The 18,523-nt window shown below is 46.9% G+C and overlaps 2 protein-coding genes across 2 annotated transcripts in view; both read right to left on the bottom strand.

The window, feature by feature from the left end:
• Window positions 1–4,131, bottom strand: part of LOC103206336 (putative serine protease 45) — a 12,666-nt gene extending 8,535 nt beyond the window's left edge. Inside the window, exons 1-2 of the mRNA XM_007951787.1 lie at window positions 3,939–4,131; window positions 1,788–1,814 (exon numbers count right to left, since the gene is read on the bottom strand). Of these exons, the coding sequence (XP_007949978.1) occupies window positions 1,788–1,814; window positions 3,939–4,131 (220 nt within the window). The remainder of the gene's footprint in view (window positions 1–1,787; window positions 1,815–3,938) is intronic.
• Window positions 4,132–11,591: 7,460 nt separating this feature from the next.
• Window positions 11,592–15,003, bottom strand: LOC103206337 (serine protease 44-like). The gene is made up of 5 exons (XM_007951788.1): window positions 14,703–15,003; window positions 14,194–14,356; window positions 13,285–13,550; window positions 12,381–12,535; window positions 11,592–11,828 (listed from the first exon to the last, which is right to left on the bottom strand). Exons 1-5 carry the CDS (start codon window positions 15,001–15,003, stop codon window positions 11,592–11,594), a joined length of 1,122 nt encoding a protein of 373 aa, XP_007949979.1.
• Between the last annotated feature and the right edge of the window lie 3,520 nt (window positions 15,004–18,523).

Here is an 18,523-nt window from a genome sequence, read left to right on the forward strand (position 1 = left end):
AGAATGTGTCTCTTCCCAGGATGTCCCTGGTTATCTTGGAAGCAGGCCACACCCCTAGGGAAACTCCCCTTAGGCAGACTGACCACTCAGAACACAGTCATCTGATCCCACCATGGGAACAACCACACAGAACTGGGGTCCAGCCAAGTTGACACACAGCTCCAACTATCACACCCATCAATCCCATTACTAGGTATTATATATCCTAGAGAGGTGAGAGCCAAGATAGGAACAGATACATGCACACTCATGTTCACCACAGCATTATTTACAATAGCAAAAAGATGGAAACAACCTATGTGCCCATCAGCGGAAGAGTGGATGACCAAACTATGGTACATACACATACTGGAATGCTATGCAGCACTAAAGAATAATGTAGAGTCTGCAAAACACCACATAATATGGATAAACTTAGTTGACATTATGCTGAGTGAAACAAGTCAATCACAGAAGGACAAATACAATATTAGTTTGTTGTGGAGGGTCAAGGAAAGGTTTATATATGGAGGGAAACTTTCTTTGTTGGAAGGGAGGGGAGGGAACACTGCAAAAAAAAAAAAAAGCGTCGACTCATGTCACTTTACTTTTGTGTATTTCACTGTACATAAATTATATTTCAATAAAATGCATTAAGAAAAAGAATTAAACATCTTTTATACCTAACTAAAAATAAAGGAATATACAAGGAACTCTAGGAAATCAACCATAAAAAGGAAGATCAATAGATAATATGCAAATGATAAAAATAGGCAATTTATCAGAAGAGGAAATTCAAGAGGCCAACAGCACATTGAGAGATGCACAAACTCTTCAGTAATCAGAAAAATGCAAATGAAATCAAGCTGTCTTTTTTTTTTAACCTAATTGATTGGCAAAAAAAAAAGACATAAAAGCTACATCGTGCCAATGGTTTTTAGGAATGTGGTAAATCTAAATGTACCCTAATGCACTGCTGACAAGAGTGTGGAGGGCTGACCAAGTTGTAATGTGGACAACAGATAAAAAGCATGGTTGTTGTTGAATGTTATCAAGTCAATTCCAACTCACAGTGACCCCATTTGACAGAGCAGAACTGCCCCATAGGGTTTCTTGGCTGTAACCTTTACAGAAGGATGTCACCAGATCTTCTCCTACAGAGCAATCAGGTAAGTTCAAACCTCCAACCTTTCAATTAGCAGCCAAGAGCTTAACTGTTTGTACCACCAGGGCTCCTAAAAGTGTGGTATCAATGTAAATTTCTGAAGTTGATAACTATGGTTATGTAAGAGAATATTCTTATAAGACATAAAGAGGAAAAAGAAATTAAAAGCCTTTAAAAAGCAAACAAAAAAGAGAAAAAACAAGAGAATATTCTTAGAAAATACACACTGAAGTATTTAAGGATAAAAAGCCATGCTTTAAACGGTTGTTGTTATGTGCCGTAGAGTCAGACCTGACTCATAGCAACCCCTCCTTGGGTTTCCGAGGTGGTATTGCCCAACCTTCCTTTCGAGGAGTGGAACCACCAGCCTTCTGGTTAGCAGTCAAGTGCCTGAGACACTACACTACGTGGCCTAGGCTGAATTAAAAGGCTCTGAGGCCCAGACCGTCTTTTCCGGGGACTGCTAGGTCTGTATGTTCTGGAAGCTACAGGCTGTTCTTTAGAAAGCAGCCTTCTTAGACCGAATGTCTGTTTCTTACAGGCCCAGAAACACTATCTATGTGGTCCCTTTCAGAACAAATGTGCCCCACATCTGGGCCCATGAACTGGAGCTTTTTCTGCAGCAGGGACTCACCAAACCCACCTGGCATAGGTTTGTCCTCTTTATAACCTGGAAGAGAGAAGGGAGACAAAGATGAAGCAAGGGGTGATAGGGAAGAGACGCATTGTTCTTTCATCTGTTCATTCACAAAATATTTTGAGTTCCCACTCTGTTCCCAACCTGGAGCTGGGGAGACAGATGTATCAGATAAAGCCTGCCCTGGAGAAACACACTGTCCAGCAAGGGAAAAAGAAGTGAACACCCAATTACCTGCATGAGATCAGTTCAGGGACAGAGCCATAGGTATCAGGTGAACCTAGAAGAAACAGTGGACAGAAAAGGCTTCTGGGAGGAGGGGTTATTGTGCCAGGACTTAAAGATGAGAAAGTAAAACAGAAATGAAACGTGATAATGGTATTCCTTGCAGAAGAAACACCATGGTGTGTGTTGGATATTCCAGAGGTTGAAGGTCATGGCCTGTGATGACAAGGTATAATGCCAGGGGAGAACAATCAAGGGTCAACCATGGAGTGCCTCATGTAAGCCAGGCCAAGAAGTCTGGACAGACTTCCAGGGGGATGGAAGCCAACAGAGATGTGACCTGGTCAGGTCTATATTATGAAGGCAGTATGGAGAATAAATAGGAAGATGACAAGAGCTGGGGGCAGTGAAAGCCCAGTAGAGACTCTGTAGAACCCAGGCAGGAAATGAGGAGGTCGGAACCAAGGAAGTGGCAGCAGGAACAGACAAGATGAGTTGGACATGGGACTTAGGAAAAGGGATGAGTCTAGGATGACACTCCAATTTCTAGTTTTGGAAAAGAGTGGAGGCCATCCACTGAGTTAGAGAACAGAATAAGAGAAGCCAGTTTACAGCAAGATGAGGGCTTCATTTTTAGACCGTAGGGGTTGAGATGTTTCTAGGTCATTCAGGTGGACATGTCCAGTGGGTAGCTGTACATCCACACATGTCATTTGTGAGGCACCATCATATAAATGGCAGATGAATGCCCAAGGGACTGGCCCAGGGAGCAGTGAAGAAGGAAGGAACAAGGGACCCCTGACTTGGAGAACACCAATACATCAAGGATAAATACAGTGTGGGAGGTCGGGGAGGGTCATGGAGGAAAGTGAAAATTAGTCTTGGGTTAGGAGAGAATCGAAGACAGTGGTCTGAGAGAAGCCAAAATGTAAAAGCAGTGACTGAAAGAAAGGCCGGGGACAATAAGAGGGGAGACATGGCAGGAACGGGCTGTGGATAAGTGGGAAGTGAGGAAGCCTAGCGGGAAGTGAAAACTATTCTTTTCAGAAGATTGGCTGTGAAAGGGGAGGAGACAGTGAGGAAACAGCAAATAGAAAAGGAGAGAATAAAGATCTCTGAGGGAAAGAATGATTGAGGGAGCACAGGAAAGGAGAGCGGGCAGTCAAGGGCACTGGTGAGTGTGCTGACCTTGAGGCATGTCTTTTGAATCCCTAAAGGAGTAGGTGAGAATAGTGTTGATGTAGTCAGGTTTGGAGTAACCCCCACCACCCACCTGGAGTTGGGGATAGTCAAGGGAGACAGCACTCCAGGGCCTCCGCTTTCCTAGTGAATGAAGAGACTGCCAGTGAGGCACACTGGGCTGGAAAAGAGGGGGAGAAGGTGACTTTTGAAATATTTGTTTGATGGGCGGGCTCAGGGCAGACAGAGAGTGAAGACTACAAATCTGCTTGGCCCAGAATGCATGCTCAAGAGGTCTCCTGGAGTGCCCAGCTGCCTGGGGAGATCGCAGAGAGCTGGGGGTAGAGGGGTAGGATGTGAGAGATCTGAAGGTGCTGGGAGGGTAGGCGGGCCTCGCACTTGAGGTGCTTTGTCCAGACTGACAGGGCAAGGACTGCCTAGGAGAAAATGCAAGGGTTCTGCGCACTGCTGCTTTCCAAGAGACTGTGGGGCAGGTATGGCCTGAGGGAAGAGGTCAGAGGAAAGGGCAGAAGTTTAAGATACCTGTAATCTTCCCTGCTAAGCCCTGGAGGTTACCGGGAATTGAGGATGGGGACACAGAGACCCTGACCGCTTAATGGCTGGCCCTAAGGTTGAGGCGGGGGGAGGGGGTTGCGGGGAGGGAGCTCAGAGGGCGGGGACAGGGTAATAGGAAAGAAGGACAGGGCTGAGGAGCGGGGGGACGGGGGGGAGATGGCGCGGTGCCAGCCTCACCGGGGTTGGATGGCGGCAGCAGCATTAGGAGCAGGAGATGGCGGCTCAGAACCGACAGCCTCAAGGCGCCAAGCCCGGTGCTGCCGTAAGATGGCAGGGCAGCCATGAGGCCCTGAAGATACCAACTGCAGAGACAGTCCTGCAGGCCCCAGCACGTGACGTAGTTCCAGACACGTGACAGCACCCCCGGCATGTGATGGAACCCCTGGAATCCTAAACACTCCCAGGCACTTAACGGCGACCCCTCTCGGACCTTACCTTATGCGTGGTTCTCGGAGTCCTGGACCTGTAATGGCGTCATCGGTGCCCTGGGTCTGTGATTACTCCCACGATGGCGCCCCCAGTGCCCTGAATACGTGACAGTGCTCCCAGCACCTGGCTGAGGAAAGGGCCCATGGACCCTTGAGCAGTGATAGCTTCCTGTTGCCCAGGCTTTGATCTGACATTGAGTCTCCTGAGCCTGGTCCATTGTAGAATTTCAGGATTAATATTGATTTGAGAACCAAGAAAGTACAGAAAAGAAAAAGAATAATGACTCTATGGAATCAGGGAAGATATCTTTCAGGAAGTGACATCTGAGCTGGACCTAAGACTTGAACAAGGAGCTTTGGGGCAGACATGAGGAAAGAAAGGCATTTCTGGGCTTGGCCCATTCTGCCAATGGGATCTTTGTAACTAAAAGGGTTTGTAGCTTGTGCCAGGCCTGGGCTTTCACATGTGCCCCGTGGGCATTTTGCAGAAGATGCTGTCCTTGGATCTGCTAGGAGTGGTAGAGAATGTAATCCAACCACCAAGATTCCTGCATCCCTTGTCCAGTGTGGGTATCCACTGAGGAGCAGCTGGAGTCTGGGGACCACATTCCCCAGCCTGACATCAAAGGGAATCCACATGGATAGGAGGTAAGTAGAGGTGATGTGTGCCACTTCCATGCCAAGACAGTCAAGAAGAGGTTGCCTCCTCTGCTTTGGTTACTGCAGGGTAGTGGTTCTCACAGTGAGGGCCCAGACCAGCAGCATCAGCATCACCCAGGAACTTGTTAGAAATGCCCTTCTCAGACCCCACTCCAGATCTACAGGGTTGAAAACTCCCTCCAATCCTCTAGGGCAAGGCCTTCCTTCAAACTCCCGAGGCTGGGTATATTCCCCTTTGACCTCCCAGGCAGGCCTCACAGATCTGGCACCAAAAGCAGTGCCTGGAGGAGACATCCTCCTAAACACAGTACCAAAACTAAAACCAAACTCACCACTGTCAAGTCGGACCTGACTCATAACAACCTCTTCTTGGGTTTCTGAGGCGCTATCTCTACGGAAGTAGATTGCCCAACCTTCCTTCTGAGGAGTGGTTGGTGGGTTCGAACTGCCAGCCTTCTGGTTAGCAGTCAAATGCCTTTGGCACTATGCCACCAGATGTCCCCCTAAACACAGTGGTCCCACTCAATTTCAAGACCTCTCCTGTTGCTGCTGCAGAAGTCACCAGGGTTCCTCAAGGCCCTCAGGGTGCTAGGGACCCTAGAGACTCTGGAGCTGTTGTGGATACTGGACATTTCAGGAATTCCAGATGCTCTGAAGGTGACTGGGCCTCCGAGCGTGCCAGGGACTATCTGGAATCCTCCTTGGGATCACAACACACACCTGTTGATGATGGGAGACCTGTGAAAACCTCACCTACCTGCTGACACCACCTGGCTCTGCCCCTGGCCCAACTGCGTCTCCTCCCCACTGCCCAGCCTCACTGAGCCAGGACTGAAGGTGCAGGAGCCAAACCAGAAGACCAAGGAGCCACTGACCCCCCTGAACACCCAGGAACACCCTGGGTACCTCCAAGCCCTCTCATAGTGCCCCCTTGTGAGGGTTCCTGCCTCTACCCTGGTATTGGCAAAAAACTGCATGTGGGCTACTAAATTCTAACACTGTTCCCCATAGCTCCGGTCCTCAGGTTATTCAGTCAAACATTAATGTGAGGAGTACAGTGAAGGGACTTTGCAAGGGTCATTAATGTTCTGGACCTCCTATAAACATTTGAGTCATTAAAAGCTGAACAATTTTTCTGGCTAGAGTGAGCTGCAATAGAGTGGAAGAGGAAGGCAGAAGAGTAATTGAAGAGATGTGGAAGGGAAAGATCAGAGTGATTCAAAATCTGAGAAGGACTCAACCTGCCATTTCTGGCTTTGAAGATGGAGGAATGTGACCAAGAGCCAAGGGATGCAGGAAGCCTGTAGTCACTGAGAATGGCTCTTTGGCCAACAGCCAGCAAGGAAACAGGGATCTTGATCCTCCAACCACACAGAACTGATTTCTGCCAAACTGAATGAGCCTGGAAGCAGATTTGTCCCCAGAGCTGCAGAAAGAACACAGCCTTGCTGAGACCTTAATTGCAGCCTCGTGAGACCAGGAAGAGAGAACCAGCCAAGTCAACTTAGACTTCTGACCTATAGACTTGTGAGATAATAGATTTGTGTTGTTTAAGCCTCTGAGTTTGTGGTACTTTATTATAGCAGCAATGGAAAATTAATATGCTGAAGGGCTTCCTGTAGCATCACCTGTGATCTAGGTTCAGCCAGATCCCTGCCCAAGAGCAAAGGCGTCTGAAACAGTGGTCTTGAGGGGATAGTAACCCTCTTGATGCTACCTTTTCCAGCAGCTACATTATCAGCCTATAGTGGGGAACCAATTCCATGTTCCACTAACTACTACTCAGCAGCCCCTGCTTGTGACTGCTTCCATTTAGGTATTGAATGTTAGAATATTCAATCCTGGAACATACCAAATTATAGGATTCTTAGTCGATTTATAAGGTGCTCTTGTGGTATAGTGGGTAAGACATTTGACTGCTAACCAGGAGGTCAGAGGTTCAAACCCACCAGCTGCTCCATGGGAGGAAGATGAGGCAATCTACTTCAGTAAAGATTTACAGCTCTGAAAAACCAATGGAGGCCAAACCCCGATGGCAGTGTATTTGGCCTTTTTTTTTTTGGTTTAGTCAATTTATACTGCAGGTGTGACTGGCATAAGAGTGCCTACCTTAGCAAAGCAGTATTTCTGTTCATCTTTGCTTTCAGACCAGCTGAGTGTAGCCTGAGTTCCACTCTCTCCGTCAGAGTTTGCAAAGTGCAGCAATAAGGAGCCAGCGGTCACCAATTCTTCTAAATTTTCCTACTATTTTCCTTAATACTACAGCTTTGGTCTACCCATGGGTAGCCTTCCAAGGTACAAGATACAATGATTTGGCCAAAGTTTTGATACTGACAAGAGTCATCAGTTTTCCAGTCTTAAATCACTGAGTCCTTCATGTATTCCCATATTCCCTCACGTGAAGTAGGGCTACATTTTCAGATTCTTTAATATAGAGCTGCTCACTTCCAGGTACCAGGTTCTATATCAAGCTTAGATTTGCCTTCAAGTGATAAACCAAAAAACTAAACTTGTTGGGGTCGAGTCCATTCTGACTCCATTCTGGCAACAGTATAGGACAGAGTAGAATGACCTCATAGGGCTTCTGAGGCTGTAATCTTTATGGAAAGGTGCCCTGGTAGCACAGTGGTTAAAACAACTTGGCTGTTAATTGAAAGGTGGGAGGTTCAAACCCACCAGGCACTCTGTGGGAGAAAGATGTAGCAGTCTACATCTGTAAAGATTTATAGCCTTGAAAACCTATGCGGCAGTTCTTCTCTGTCATTATGAGTCAGAAACGATTCAATGGCAGGGGGATCTTCATGGGAGCATACTGTCATACAGATCCAATGTGCAATAATTAGAACTCTGCCAGTCACTCTAGAGACTCCATGGGCCCTCCATAATACAACTGTCTCCTTCCCCTCAAATGTAACCATTAACCTGACTTTTATATTATCTCTTCCTTGTGTATATTTAAGGTTTTATCACCCAAAGGTATATCTCTAGACACTGTGCTTCAGTGTTGCCTAATTACTTTCTATTTGACAGATCTTTTCAGACACTTAGTTAGTTTTCCTCTCTATCCCCTTACATCTTATATGTTGAAGAATATGGGCTATTTGACCTATAGAGTCTCCCACAGTCTGGTTTTGTTGACTGCATTTATGGTGTAGTTCAATACATTCCTCTGTTTTTTCTATTGCTTGCAAATTGACAGCTGGACTCAGATTCAATCTCATTGTCAAGCAAGAATATAGGAGGTTTTGCATTTTTTCATTAAGTGACACATGATGTTTAGCTGTCCCTTCTTTTGTGATGTTACCAGCTGTTTAGGTTCTATGCCTAAATCCCCTAATTCATTGAGGTTTGAAAAGTAGTGAGGTTCTAATTATATCATTTCTCTTTATTAGCTGGAAAACTTATAAAGATCTTAGATTTTAATGTATTTCATTGGTTTCAATGCATTGCAATTATTATGCCTACTGTAGTGGATTAGAAAACATGGCCATCGTATCTTATATCTCCTCCCATCAATAAGTGGAGTTTGTTTCTCCAGCCTCGTCAAATCTGGGATAGGCTTGTGACTTACTTTGACCAACAAAATGTGATAGAAGTAATGTTATGCGACTTCTAAACCTAGGCATTAAGGGGCCTCGCAACTTTTGCTTCCACCCTCTTGAATCACTGTCCTGAGCCCATCTGGACTAGCCCTACTGGAGGATGAGAGGTCCTTATAGGAAAACTGAGGCACCTCTGTCTACCAAACCAGTTGCCACTGAGTCAGCTCAGACTCATGGTGACCCCATGTGCTGCAGAGCAGAGCTCCATAGACTTTTCATGGCTACGATCTTTCGGAAGCAAGTCACCAAGCCATTCTTCCAAGGCACCTCTGGCTGGGTTCCACCCACCAACCTTTCAGCTAGTAGCTGAGCTCGTATCCATTTATGCCACCCAGGGACTCTTGCCCCAGCCTACAGTCCCAGCTAAATGCCAACCATGTGAGTGTGGCCATCTTGTGGCATTCTGCCATGGTTGGGCTACCAGACGGATGCACCCACAAGAATGATCTCAGGTGAGACTAACAACTGCCCAGCCAACCAACAATATTGTGAGAGAAAACAAACTGTCGACTTAGGCCACTGAGTTTTGGGGTGGTTTCTTATACAGCAATAGGTAACTGACACTGCAGTTGTCCTATCTTTGGCCAGGCAGAGTGTCTTCAACTGGGATCCCTGGAAACAGACTCTGAGAGAGAGCCGAGGCACAATGGGAGCCTCTTAAAATTGGCTCTTTAGGCGTACTGGCATGATCTTGCAGACTTTGATAGCATCCTTGCTGACTGGTATATCATGAAATTACAGGCTCATTTTATATATTTTCTGCCCTAAACCTTAAAATTTTCAAAACTATTTATCCAAGAAGCCCTGGTTTCTTTTGATGGGAAATGGTATTTCAAGACCACAATCTGACCACTAGGAATGCTCATTGCTTTATGTCACTTGTTCTTCATGACTAGAAGCCCACAGGGTCATCTTTCTTTGTTTGTTTTTTTTCTTTTTTTTTTGTTAATGTCCACTAGTGTTAGTAGAACCCATTACCTGCCACTCAACATCCTCCTTTTTTCTCTTCCAGAGACTGGTTCCAACCCAGCCATGCAAGCCCTTACCTAAGGGTCATATCTTATTTGTGGTTCTAGTCCATTGCTTTATTCATATACAGTACTCCAAAAATATTTGTTGGAAAGAGTAAAAACAGCTAACATTTACATAGCCCTTGGTGTTCTGTTCTCTGGGAAGATGTGCCCATTTCTTCTGGTAGACAGAGGCTGTTTCTCACTGTCCAAGCCACTTGAACTGATTTTCTGTTCCCTCAGAACAAGAAACACATTCTAATATTGTTAGATCCAAGAGTACCCTTCTGTGGCTATAAATTTCCCGGAGCTTGGGACTTTTCCTACAGCAAGAGTATAACCCTTACCTACCTGGTTGTGCTTTTTCTTCTTCATTGAGGCAACATGAAAACAAGGGGAAAAGAACAGTGATCCAAGAGGGCAGTGAGAGAAAGGAGTAGCAAAACAGAGGAGAGGTGAGTATTCATTTCCCCATTCATTCTTTCATTCATTTACCAATATTTCGTGAACTCCAACCCTGTTCCGAGCCTGGAGCTACAGGATGGAAGATAGAGAATGATCAGAGTCTCCTGGAAGACAAAATGTCAAGCAGGAGATAGAGGAATAGGCACAGAACCACCAGTCAGGGGAACCCTGAAGGAAGCACATTACACAGTCCAGGGGAGTGGACAGGAGAGGTTCTTGGGAGAAGAGAATGCTTAACCAATGAGAGGAAGAAAGAAGAAAACGAAAGCCATAATGGCAATCCTAGCAAAAACTGGAAAAGAATGAAGGTGCTTGTTTGGAAAGAAAGCTGCAAGTAACAGTGTGTGGCAAGCCTTGAGCCCCAAGTCTGCCTAACTGGGTTTCTATAAGAAGACCTAGAACTTTCTGGGTTTGGATGTAACCAGCTTGGGCTACCTCCCTTGAGCAGCAGGTGGCACTGTCACAGACGCCACTGAGGCCCACTGATAGCAAGGAGCTAAAGCACTGGCAAAGAAAGGGAGGGTGGGCAGCAGACAGAAACTGGGAGATGAACAACAGCCAGCCCAGGTGACTCTAGGACCCTAAGTCTGGTAATTAGGAAGAAGAATTTGGATGCACATAGGGAGCCTCTTCCTCCCTCCCTTCTATGAGAACTCTGCTGTTTGGGCTCAACGCCTAGTCCCCAGTGTCTCCTTAAGGCATATATTAGAGAAGACAGTGAAGAGAAGTGCTAGGGGTATGACTGTGCCGTGCCCCAGCCTCTGGCACTTGCTTCCCTGCTCCTGGCCACATTGGCTGCTACAAGGCTCCTAGCTGTAGAGATGCTGATGGCTATAATAGGATCACAGGCAACAGGACTCACTGGCTAAAACCATCCATCAGATTTACATCTGGGCAGGCAGGCTCCTCATCCTTCATTCTTCTAGAGTTTAGTGGAGATCATAAATATTCCTTAGCTAAATGGGAAATGAGTTCTTGTCAGAGTGTGTTATATGCAACCCCATACTCAGATGAACAGAGATGTAGAACACACAGGCAACTCTCCAAGTATTTATTCAGGTGACATCTTAAATCTCTGTACTCCATATGCTTCAACACAATTTGAGGTCTCTGGGTGTGGCCACTAAACACTGAGGAAGGGGGTTCCAAGATTGGGTTGCCCCAAGAGCGTTTGTATGACAGAGGCTGTCCACTCACAGATGGATTCTCACTGGGCCTTGTCTCTCAGCAGTGACGTGTTAACACCTCCTTCACTCTCTTTGAATGATTGGTTTGACAAAGTCTCAGGGAGAGCTCTGAAACCAAGAGCAGGGTCTAATGCTGGTTTCACCACTGATGATGTCAAATCGAGCTTCCCTTCTCTGGTTGATATTCTCCAGAAAGTCAAGAAACCACCATGCTCTACCTGGCAGGTCACCCGTCTCCTTCCCGGCAGGCAGAGCACTGATGATGGTAGTGCACAGCCAAGTCTTAGGCAGGGGACTGATGCACCAGGCCAGGGCACTTTCCAGACTCCAGCCTCACTGCCACCCTCGATCGTATGGATCTTCACAGGGTCAATGGATCCCAAGTAGAATTTGAGGACAGGGTGTTGAGAAGGAACGGGAGGCCAGAGGAGAGGTGAAGTGGGAGACTCAGAAACAGGAGGGGCAGGGACAGGTGCAGTCATAGGGTCATCAGGATACCCAGGGGCAGCTCCAGAAACAGGAGTAGGATGAGGAAGGCTGCTGGACCCAGACAGGAAGCTTGATTCAACTGACTGAAGAGCCAGTCTTTATAGTAACTAATTTCCGTATACACTCCAGGAAATCCTTTTTGACCACAGCCAATGCCCCAGCTCACGATCCCCACCTGCATCCAGGTGTTGTTAAATTCACAGACCAAGGGTCCCCCAGAATCTCCCTGGAGAAACAGAAAGAAAGCAACTCCAGGAATAGAAGATCTGCATCAGAGCATGCTGACCACACCGCAGGGTGCTGGGGCAGGCACACCGGGGCTTCGCCAGGTATCCCACGGGCCCCATCGGGCCTCAGTTTCTGTAAATATGAGACCTGAGGACTGAAATTTTTAACCAAAAGTAAATGTGTATATACTCAAAAAATTGTGTACAAAAATTGTATATAAACAAAAAAGAACATGTACACAGAAAAAAATGAGTGAAGTACTTATAGAGTTCATTGCCTGTCATATAGAAGGAGCTCAAAAAATGGTATTTGTATTATTAGTATTATGTGCCCCTATTTCCCTACTCCCCTCTCCAGGCAGCATCAGCAGCTCTCTTTGGAAGGTAAGGTCAGGCCAGCCCAGCCTTGGCAGCTGGTACCCAGGAGTCCCTTTAACTTGAAGAAACAGTGAATGGTGGGGTCGTCAAATAACCCAGGCCCAACTGCCTCGGGATGAGGAAACTTGAGGGACACCTGAAATGTGGGGATGGCAAGGGGCTCAGGAACCAACCTGGCAGGAATCCTTTCCTCGGGGATTATAGCCACAGACGACACCTTCCCTGACAAATTCTTGAGAGCTTGCCGTCATTTTCTGGAACATCTTATTACATTTCTCATAGCGAATAATGCTTAGCTCAGCTTCCTGAAGAATAATAGGAACATCATCTGAGGTACCTGCAGAGAGAAAACTTAGGAGTGAGTGGATCTATCTAAGTAGGACAGGAGTCCCCAGCATCCATTCTGGGTCTTAGTGCATGGACACACAGGCACCCCTTACAGGAAGGCAGGACAATGGGTATAGTCCCCAAAGTTGGCATGGGGAAAGGAGGAGGTAAGAAGTAAAACCAAGACAGGAGAAGGTAGAACAGGTCAGACGAGGGAGAGGCATAACCAAGCTTCTGTCACTCTGAGTAGCAGTAGCAATAGTGACAGGGGGTCTAGTAAAGCATCTTTACTTTCCAGAGCAGGATCACAGATTCTAGGACAGGTAGTGCCCTGAAAGTGCCAAAGCCAGTCTCTCTCCAGGGTAGCAGGACCTCACAGACAGGGGCCTCCTGCCTCTACCTTTACCCCCAGGGACAGGCCCCCACCCCCACAAAGAGGCAGACACTTCCAGTGAGGAGCAGCTCTGACTGGCAGACAGTTTGTCATCTCTTGAGCTGAAATCCGCTCAAGAGAGAATCCCACTATATTTGATGTCCAGCCCCTAGGCCCAGCCCCCAGGCCCTGACATAACAATAGAAATTTGTAACACAGTTGTTAAATTACTTCCTGGCAGCATCTGTTCATCCCACTCCCCTTACCCATCTGCTAGAAAAGCTGCCTTTCTGCCCCCACTTTAGCTTGCAGGCCAACCCCAAGCAGCTTGCTCTTCCCTGGATGTAGTTTTCTGTCATCCTGCTTTACAGTCTCACCACTTTGAGATCGTTTGCCCCATCCGGTCACCCAGCACTCCGTATCAGCTTGCACCAGGAAAGCCTTTTCAGGGAGGCACACAGGCTGAATGTGCGAGGAGTAATTCACAGGGAAGTCAAGCAGAACGAGGGCAATATCGTTTTGGAGCCTTCCAACACCGTTATAATCTTTGTGGATAACGATGTCTCGGACTGGGACTATAACCGCTGTTCTTGATCCATGATGCACATTTATGTCTCCCAGCTTCACCGTGTATTCCAAATGGCTGCAGGGAGATCCTGAAGGGTCTATACTTTATTTCCACACTTGCCAGGTGCTTCTCAACCTCATCCTCCCATGAGAGAAATACAGCCACCTCCCTTCCTCAAACCATCTTCTTCCCCAGAGCCCTGACCATTCTAGCCTAGTGGCTCTCAGTGTGGTCCCCTGACCAGCAGTACCAACATCACCAGGGAACTTGTTAGAAATGCAAATTTTCAAGTCCTGCCCTGACCTACTGAGTCAAAAACTCTGAGAACTGGGCACAGGTAATCTGTATTTTAACAAGCCCTGCAGTTATTTCTGATGCTCATTAAATTTTGAGAACCACTGATTTAGCCAAATTGTTCTATACTACACCCTCCCCTTAAGTATCCCTCCTCGTAAATCTTTGTCCACTCACTGTCTCTCAGTTGGCATTTCTTCCTTGTCTTGCCACTTAGCTTAAAGGTTAATCAACAGTGGCTCCTCATTTTGGTTCCTGAATTTCCAGGCTACCAAGGGCTCTAACATCACCTACCACTGGCTATACCCTCAGAGCAGGGACTGTGAACCTTATCTTCAGATAAGGAAGAACAGTGAGGACTACAGAATTGTCTCCAGGTCACACAGACTGACCAAAAGCCCACACCTAAGCCCCAAACACTCACCCATATATGCAGTGGGCCGCTGTCAGCACCCACAGATGGTTGATGAGGGAGCCTCCACAAAAGTGTTTATCACTAATCTGCAGGCTCACTTGCCAAGGCCACTTCTTCTCTACAGCCGGGAGCCCACCAACTATCCTCATGGTCCGATGGCCACATCCTGGAACTGGTCAGTGAAGGGAGGGGACTGAAAGTATAGCCTCTGCCCTCTCCACCCACCACCACCAGGGCTGCCCAGGATAATGCCAGGGAATCCTCAGAATCCCCAGAGCAGGGCCCTGTTCCTTCACACCCCCAGAGTAAGTCAGGGTGGGGTCCACTCATCCGTCTAGGAAAGGATGGTGTCCCCCTGAGAGGCTCCTCCTCCAAGAAAGAGTCCCATCCCCCTGGGACCAGGCTGGCTCTCCAGGCAGGGCCTGGCCCGGAAACATCACCTGCAGTAAACCATGATTCTGTCGTGTGCCAGGTTGGTGACCGTATGTTTGAGGTTGACAAAGCTTTGGAGAAGTTACCTGAGGTAACCGACAACAAAGAGGGGTCTCTCGCAGTCCCGTTGGATCCAGGAACCCCGAAGGACGGCAGAACCCCGACAGGTGGAGGATTCTGCGGGCTAGCTCCAGGATCTCCGGGATGCTCGTGGCCGCCGCCCGAAGGGAGAGGGGCGCGAGAATGCGGCGCCACCCCGCCCCGCGCCCCTTTTGCGCTCCCTGGGGCCTCGCCGAGCCCGGGCTGAAGGAGCAGGAGCAGGAGCAGAAGCAGGACAGCCAGGGGGCCGCCGCCGCCGCCGCTGAGGGGGCCGCAGGAGGACGCCATGGGCGCTGCCGGGGGCTCAGGCCTTCTCGTGGCGCCCTCTCGCGGCTGCTCCCGCCCCTGTGCTCGGTTCTGGCGGGAAACAAGAGTTGGAGGTGGGGCGGCGCGGGTCCCCGCGGGGTGGTCAGTGGCTGGGGCCGGAGTCGGGACTCTTGTGGAGCTTCCCTCCTGGCCACTCCTGGTCAGTCACTAGTCCTCTGGCCTAGGTCCCTGGCCACACTGCAGCTTCCTAGCAGAAGCCAGCCGACCATCGGTTGTTCACACAGACATGGGTCTACAGCTCCCTGCTGCACCGCGCAGCTTTTCCAGGTTCAAATTTGGTGGTGTTTGATACTATGGCGTAGGTTGTGACTGGTTGTGACTCTATGCGCAACAGAAAGAAACACTGCCCTGTCCTGTGCCATCCTCACAACCGTTGCTGTGTCTGAACCCATTGTTCCAGCCACTGTGTCTGTCGATCTATCTCACTGAAGGTCTCTCTATTTTCTCTGACCATCTATTTTACCAAGCATGATGTCCTTCTTCAAGGACTTGTTCCTCCTATTTACATGTCCAAAGTAAGCGAGAGAAGTCTGGCCATCCTCACGTCTAAGAAGCACTCTGGCTGTACTTCTTCAAAGACAGATTAGGGCCAGACATTCCTAGCGCCTCTCTCCTCCTCTTGTTTGCAATAATAAATAAAATTCTTTAGCATGAATGTTGCACTTAATGTTACTAACCACTGCATTATGAATGATAATGTTGTAGTTGTTGTTATGTGTCGTTGAATACTAGCTTTTTAAAAATCAACATTCACGTGAAATGAGAGCTCTGGTAGCATAGTGGATAAGACACTTGCCTGCTAACCAGAGGGCTGGCGGTTCAAACCCCCCAGCCACTCCTCGGAAGGAAGGTTGGGCAATCCTACTTCCATAGTGATACTGCCTCGGAAACCCAAGGAGGGGTCGCTATGAGTCAGGTTTGACTCGACGGCACATAACAACAACAACAACATGCACGTGAAAACATATTCAACATCATTAACTATTAGGAAAATGCAAATTAAAACCACAATGAGATATTACTACCTGCCTATCAAAATAGCTAAAAAAAATAAAAAAACAGTGACAACACCAAATGCTGGCAGATTCGGAGAAATTTGATCACTCATACGTACACTACTGATGGGAATGTAAAATATTCCAGACACTCTAGAAAACAGATTGGCAGAATCTTATAAGACTAAACGTGCAATTACCAAATGACCCAACAATTGCACTTCTGGGCTTTTATCCCAGAGAAATGAAGATTTATACAGACACTCACAAAAAAAAAAAAAAAAAAAAAATCTGTATAAATGTTTGTAGTAGCTTTATTCATAATAGTGAACATCTGGAAACACCCTGTGGTAGTAAAATAACCTCTCAAATATGTCCAGGTCTTAATCCCCAGCACCTGTGAATATGTTAACTTTACATGGCAAAAGGGATATGATTAAATTAGGATTTTGAGATGGGAAAATTATCCTGAATTATCTGGATGGGCCCAATATGATCACAGTATCCTTATAACAGGGAGACAGAAGCCAAAGGAGCCTTTCCAAGCCAAAGATGATGGAACAACAGAAGCAGAGGTCAGAGAGAGATTTGAAGATGCTGTGCTACTGACTTTGAAGATGGAGGAAGGAGCCTCAAGCCAAGGAATGCAGGCAGCCTCTAGAAGCTGGAAATGACAAGGAAATGGATTCTTCCCTTGAGCTTCCACTTGGAACACAGCCCTGCCAACATCTTGAGTTGAAGACTTCTGCTCTCCAGAACTGTAAGATGATAAATCTGTGTTATTTTAAGCCACTAAATGTGTGGTAATTTGTTACAGTAGAGAAAACTAATACAAACCCAGATGTTCTTCAATGAATGAATGTTAAACAAGCTGTGGTACATACATATCATGGAATACTAATGAGCAATAAAAAGGAATGAACTCTTAATGCATCAAACAACTTGGGTGAATCAGCAGGGAATGATGCTGAGTTTAAAAAAAAAAAAAAATCCTAAGAGAGTACATGCTATATGGTTCCATGTTTGAAAAAGACAAACTTTTAGGAATGAAGAGCAGATCAGAAATTGTCCTTAATCACAGAGATAGATGTGGTTTACAAGAGATGATTGTAAGGTCACGGTAAGGAGAAGAGGACGCACAAAAGTGAGGTTAAAGAGAAGTTTTAATTCTGCGCTTCCGGGTGAGGTTTACGGGTCCCCGAGAGGGGCCCAGGCGAGGTTCATGGGTCCCTGAGAAGGGCCCAACAAGTCATGCCGCCTGGCTGGGGAGGGTAGGGTTTATAGTCTTGTAAAGGACCTAAGTGGGGACACTAAAGAAATGGCGGGGTCCAATTAGCTGTTGGCATGGGTCTGCACCTAATTAGCATGAGGGGGCTTCACAGGAGGAAGTTTATCATCACATGGGACTTTCTAGCCTGGGCGGGTTCTGCCACCTCGATTGTCTTAATCAGGTTGTCTCATCAGGGCCTGACACCTGGAGGAAGCTGCCAACTGAAATGTTGGTGGTTTGAGTTTACTCCGGCCTAACGATGATGGAACTGTTCTGTATCTTGGCTATGGTGGTGGATACACGAGCCTATGCATGTGGTAATATAGCACAGAACTAAATACATATGTACACATCCTCACAAATTAATACAAGTGAAACTGGAGAGATCAGAGTAAGATAGGTGGAAGGCATCAATGTCAGCCCCCTGCTTGTGATATTGCACTATGATCTCATCTCTCAGTATTATTTCTCACAACTTCATGTGAATCTACAATTATCTCAAAATAAAAGTCTTAATATTTAAAAAAGTAACACATTCAATTATAACACATTAATAAGATAGACTTTTGTGCATGGTATCGTTATTGTCCAATCTTGACCCCCAGAATCTTAACTTCATTTTTACTTTTTTGTTTTTATTTTTGTGCTTTGGGGACAAATTTACAAAGCAGATTTGTTTGACATTCAACAGTTCATGCACATTTGATTTCACAACCCGATTAGAATCCCCAACCATAAAAAACCTCTCCTCCTCCTCCTCCTCCCTGTGACTATCTCCTTCCTGTGCCCTTCTTATCTATGCACTCCTGTCTGCCCAGCTTTCCCTCTATGTGAATACTGCTCCTCTGATGCCTCATGGCTGATTGATCCAAGGGGTGCACTCCCTAGGTGGGTGCATCACCCTGGCGTAGGTGTTCTACATGTAGGTCTTCCTACTGTTGGGCTGAGAGCCAATCTATGGAAGTGAGTTCATTTCTAGGCCCGAAGGATAACCCAGGGCCATAGTCTCAGAGGTTCCACCAGTCTCTATCCAACCAGTAATTCTGGTCATCTTTGTGTTTTTGAATTTTGTTCCATATTTTCCCTCCCACTCTAACCAAGATCTATAATTTTGATCCCTTTCCGAGTGGTTGGTATTGGTAGCCAGCCACCAGCTAGTTCTTCTGGTCTTGGGGTCATGAAGGCTGAGGTCCTCATGGTCCATCATATGTTTGGA

The sequence above is a fragment of the Orycteropus afer genome, unplaced genomic scaffold, assembly GCF_000298275.1.
Source record: "Orycteropus afer afer isolate SDZICR_OR568_19922 unplaced genomic scaffold, OryAfe1.0 scaffold00311, whole genome shotgun sequence".
NCBI classification, from domain to species: Eukaryota; Metazoa; Chordata; class Mammalia; order Tubulidentata; family Orycteropodidae; genus Orycteropus; species Orycteropus afer.

What these genes read in the sequence shown, in the direction of transcription:
- LOC103206337 (XM_007951788.1), bottom strand. Translation starts at nt 15,003, where the DNA reads ATGGCGTCCTCCTGCGGCCCCCTCAGCGGCGGCGGCGGCGGCCCCCTG. An exon ending in TTTGTTGTCGGTTACCTCAG is followed by an intron (nt 14,357 to 14,702) that starts GTAACTTCTCCA and finishes TTCACTGACCAG; the next exon opens with TTCCAGGATGTGGCCATCGG. An exon ending in GCGGCCCACTGCATATATGG is followed by an intron (nt 13,551 to 14,193) that starts GTGAGTGTTTGG and finishes ATCTCCCTGCAG; the next exon opens with CCATTTGGAATACACGGTGA.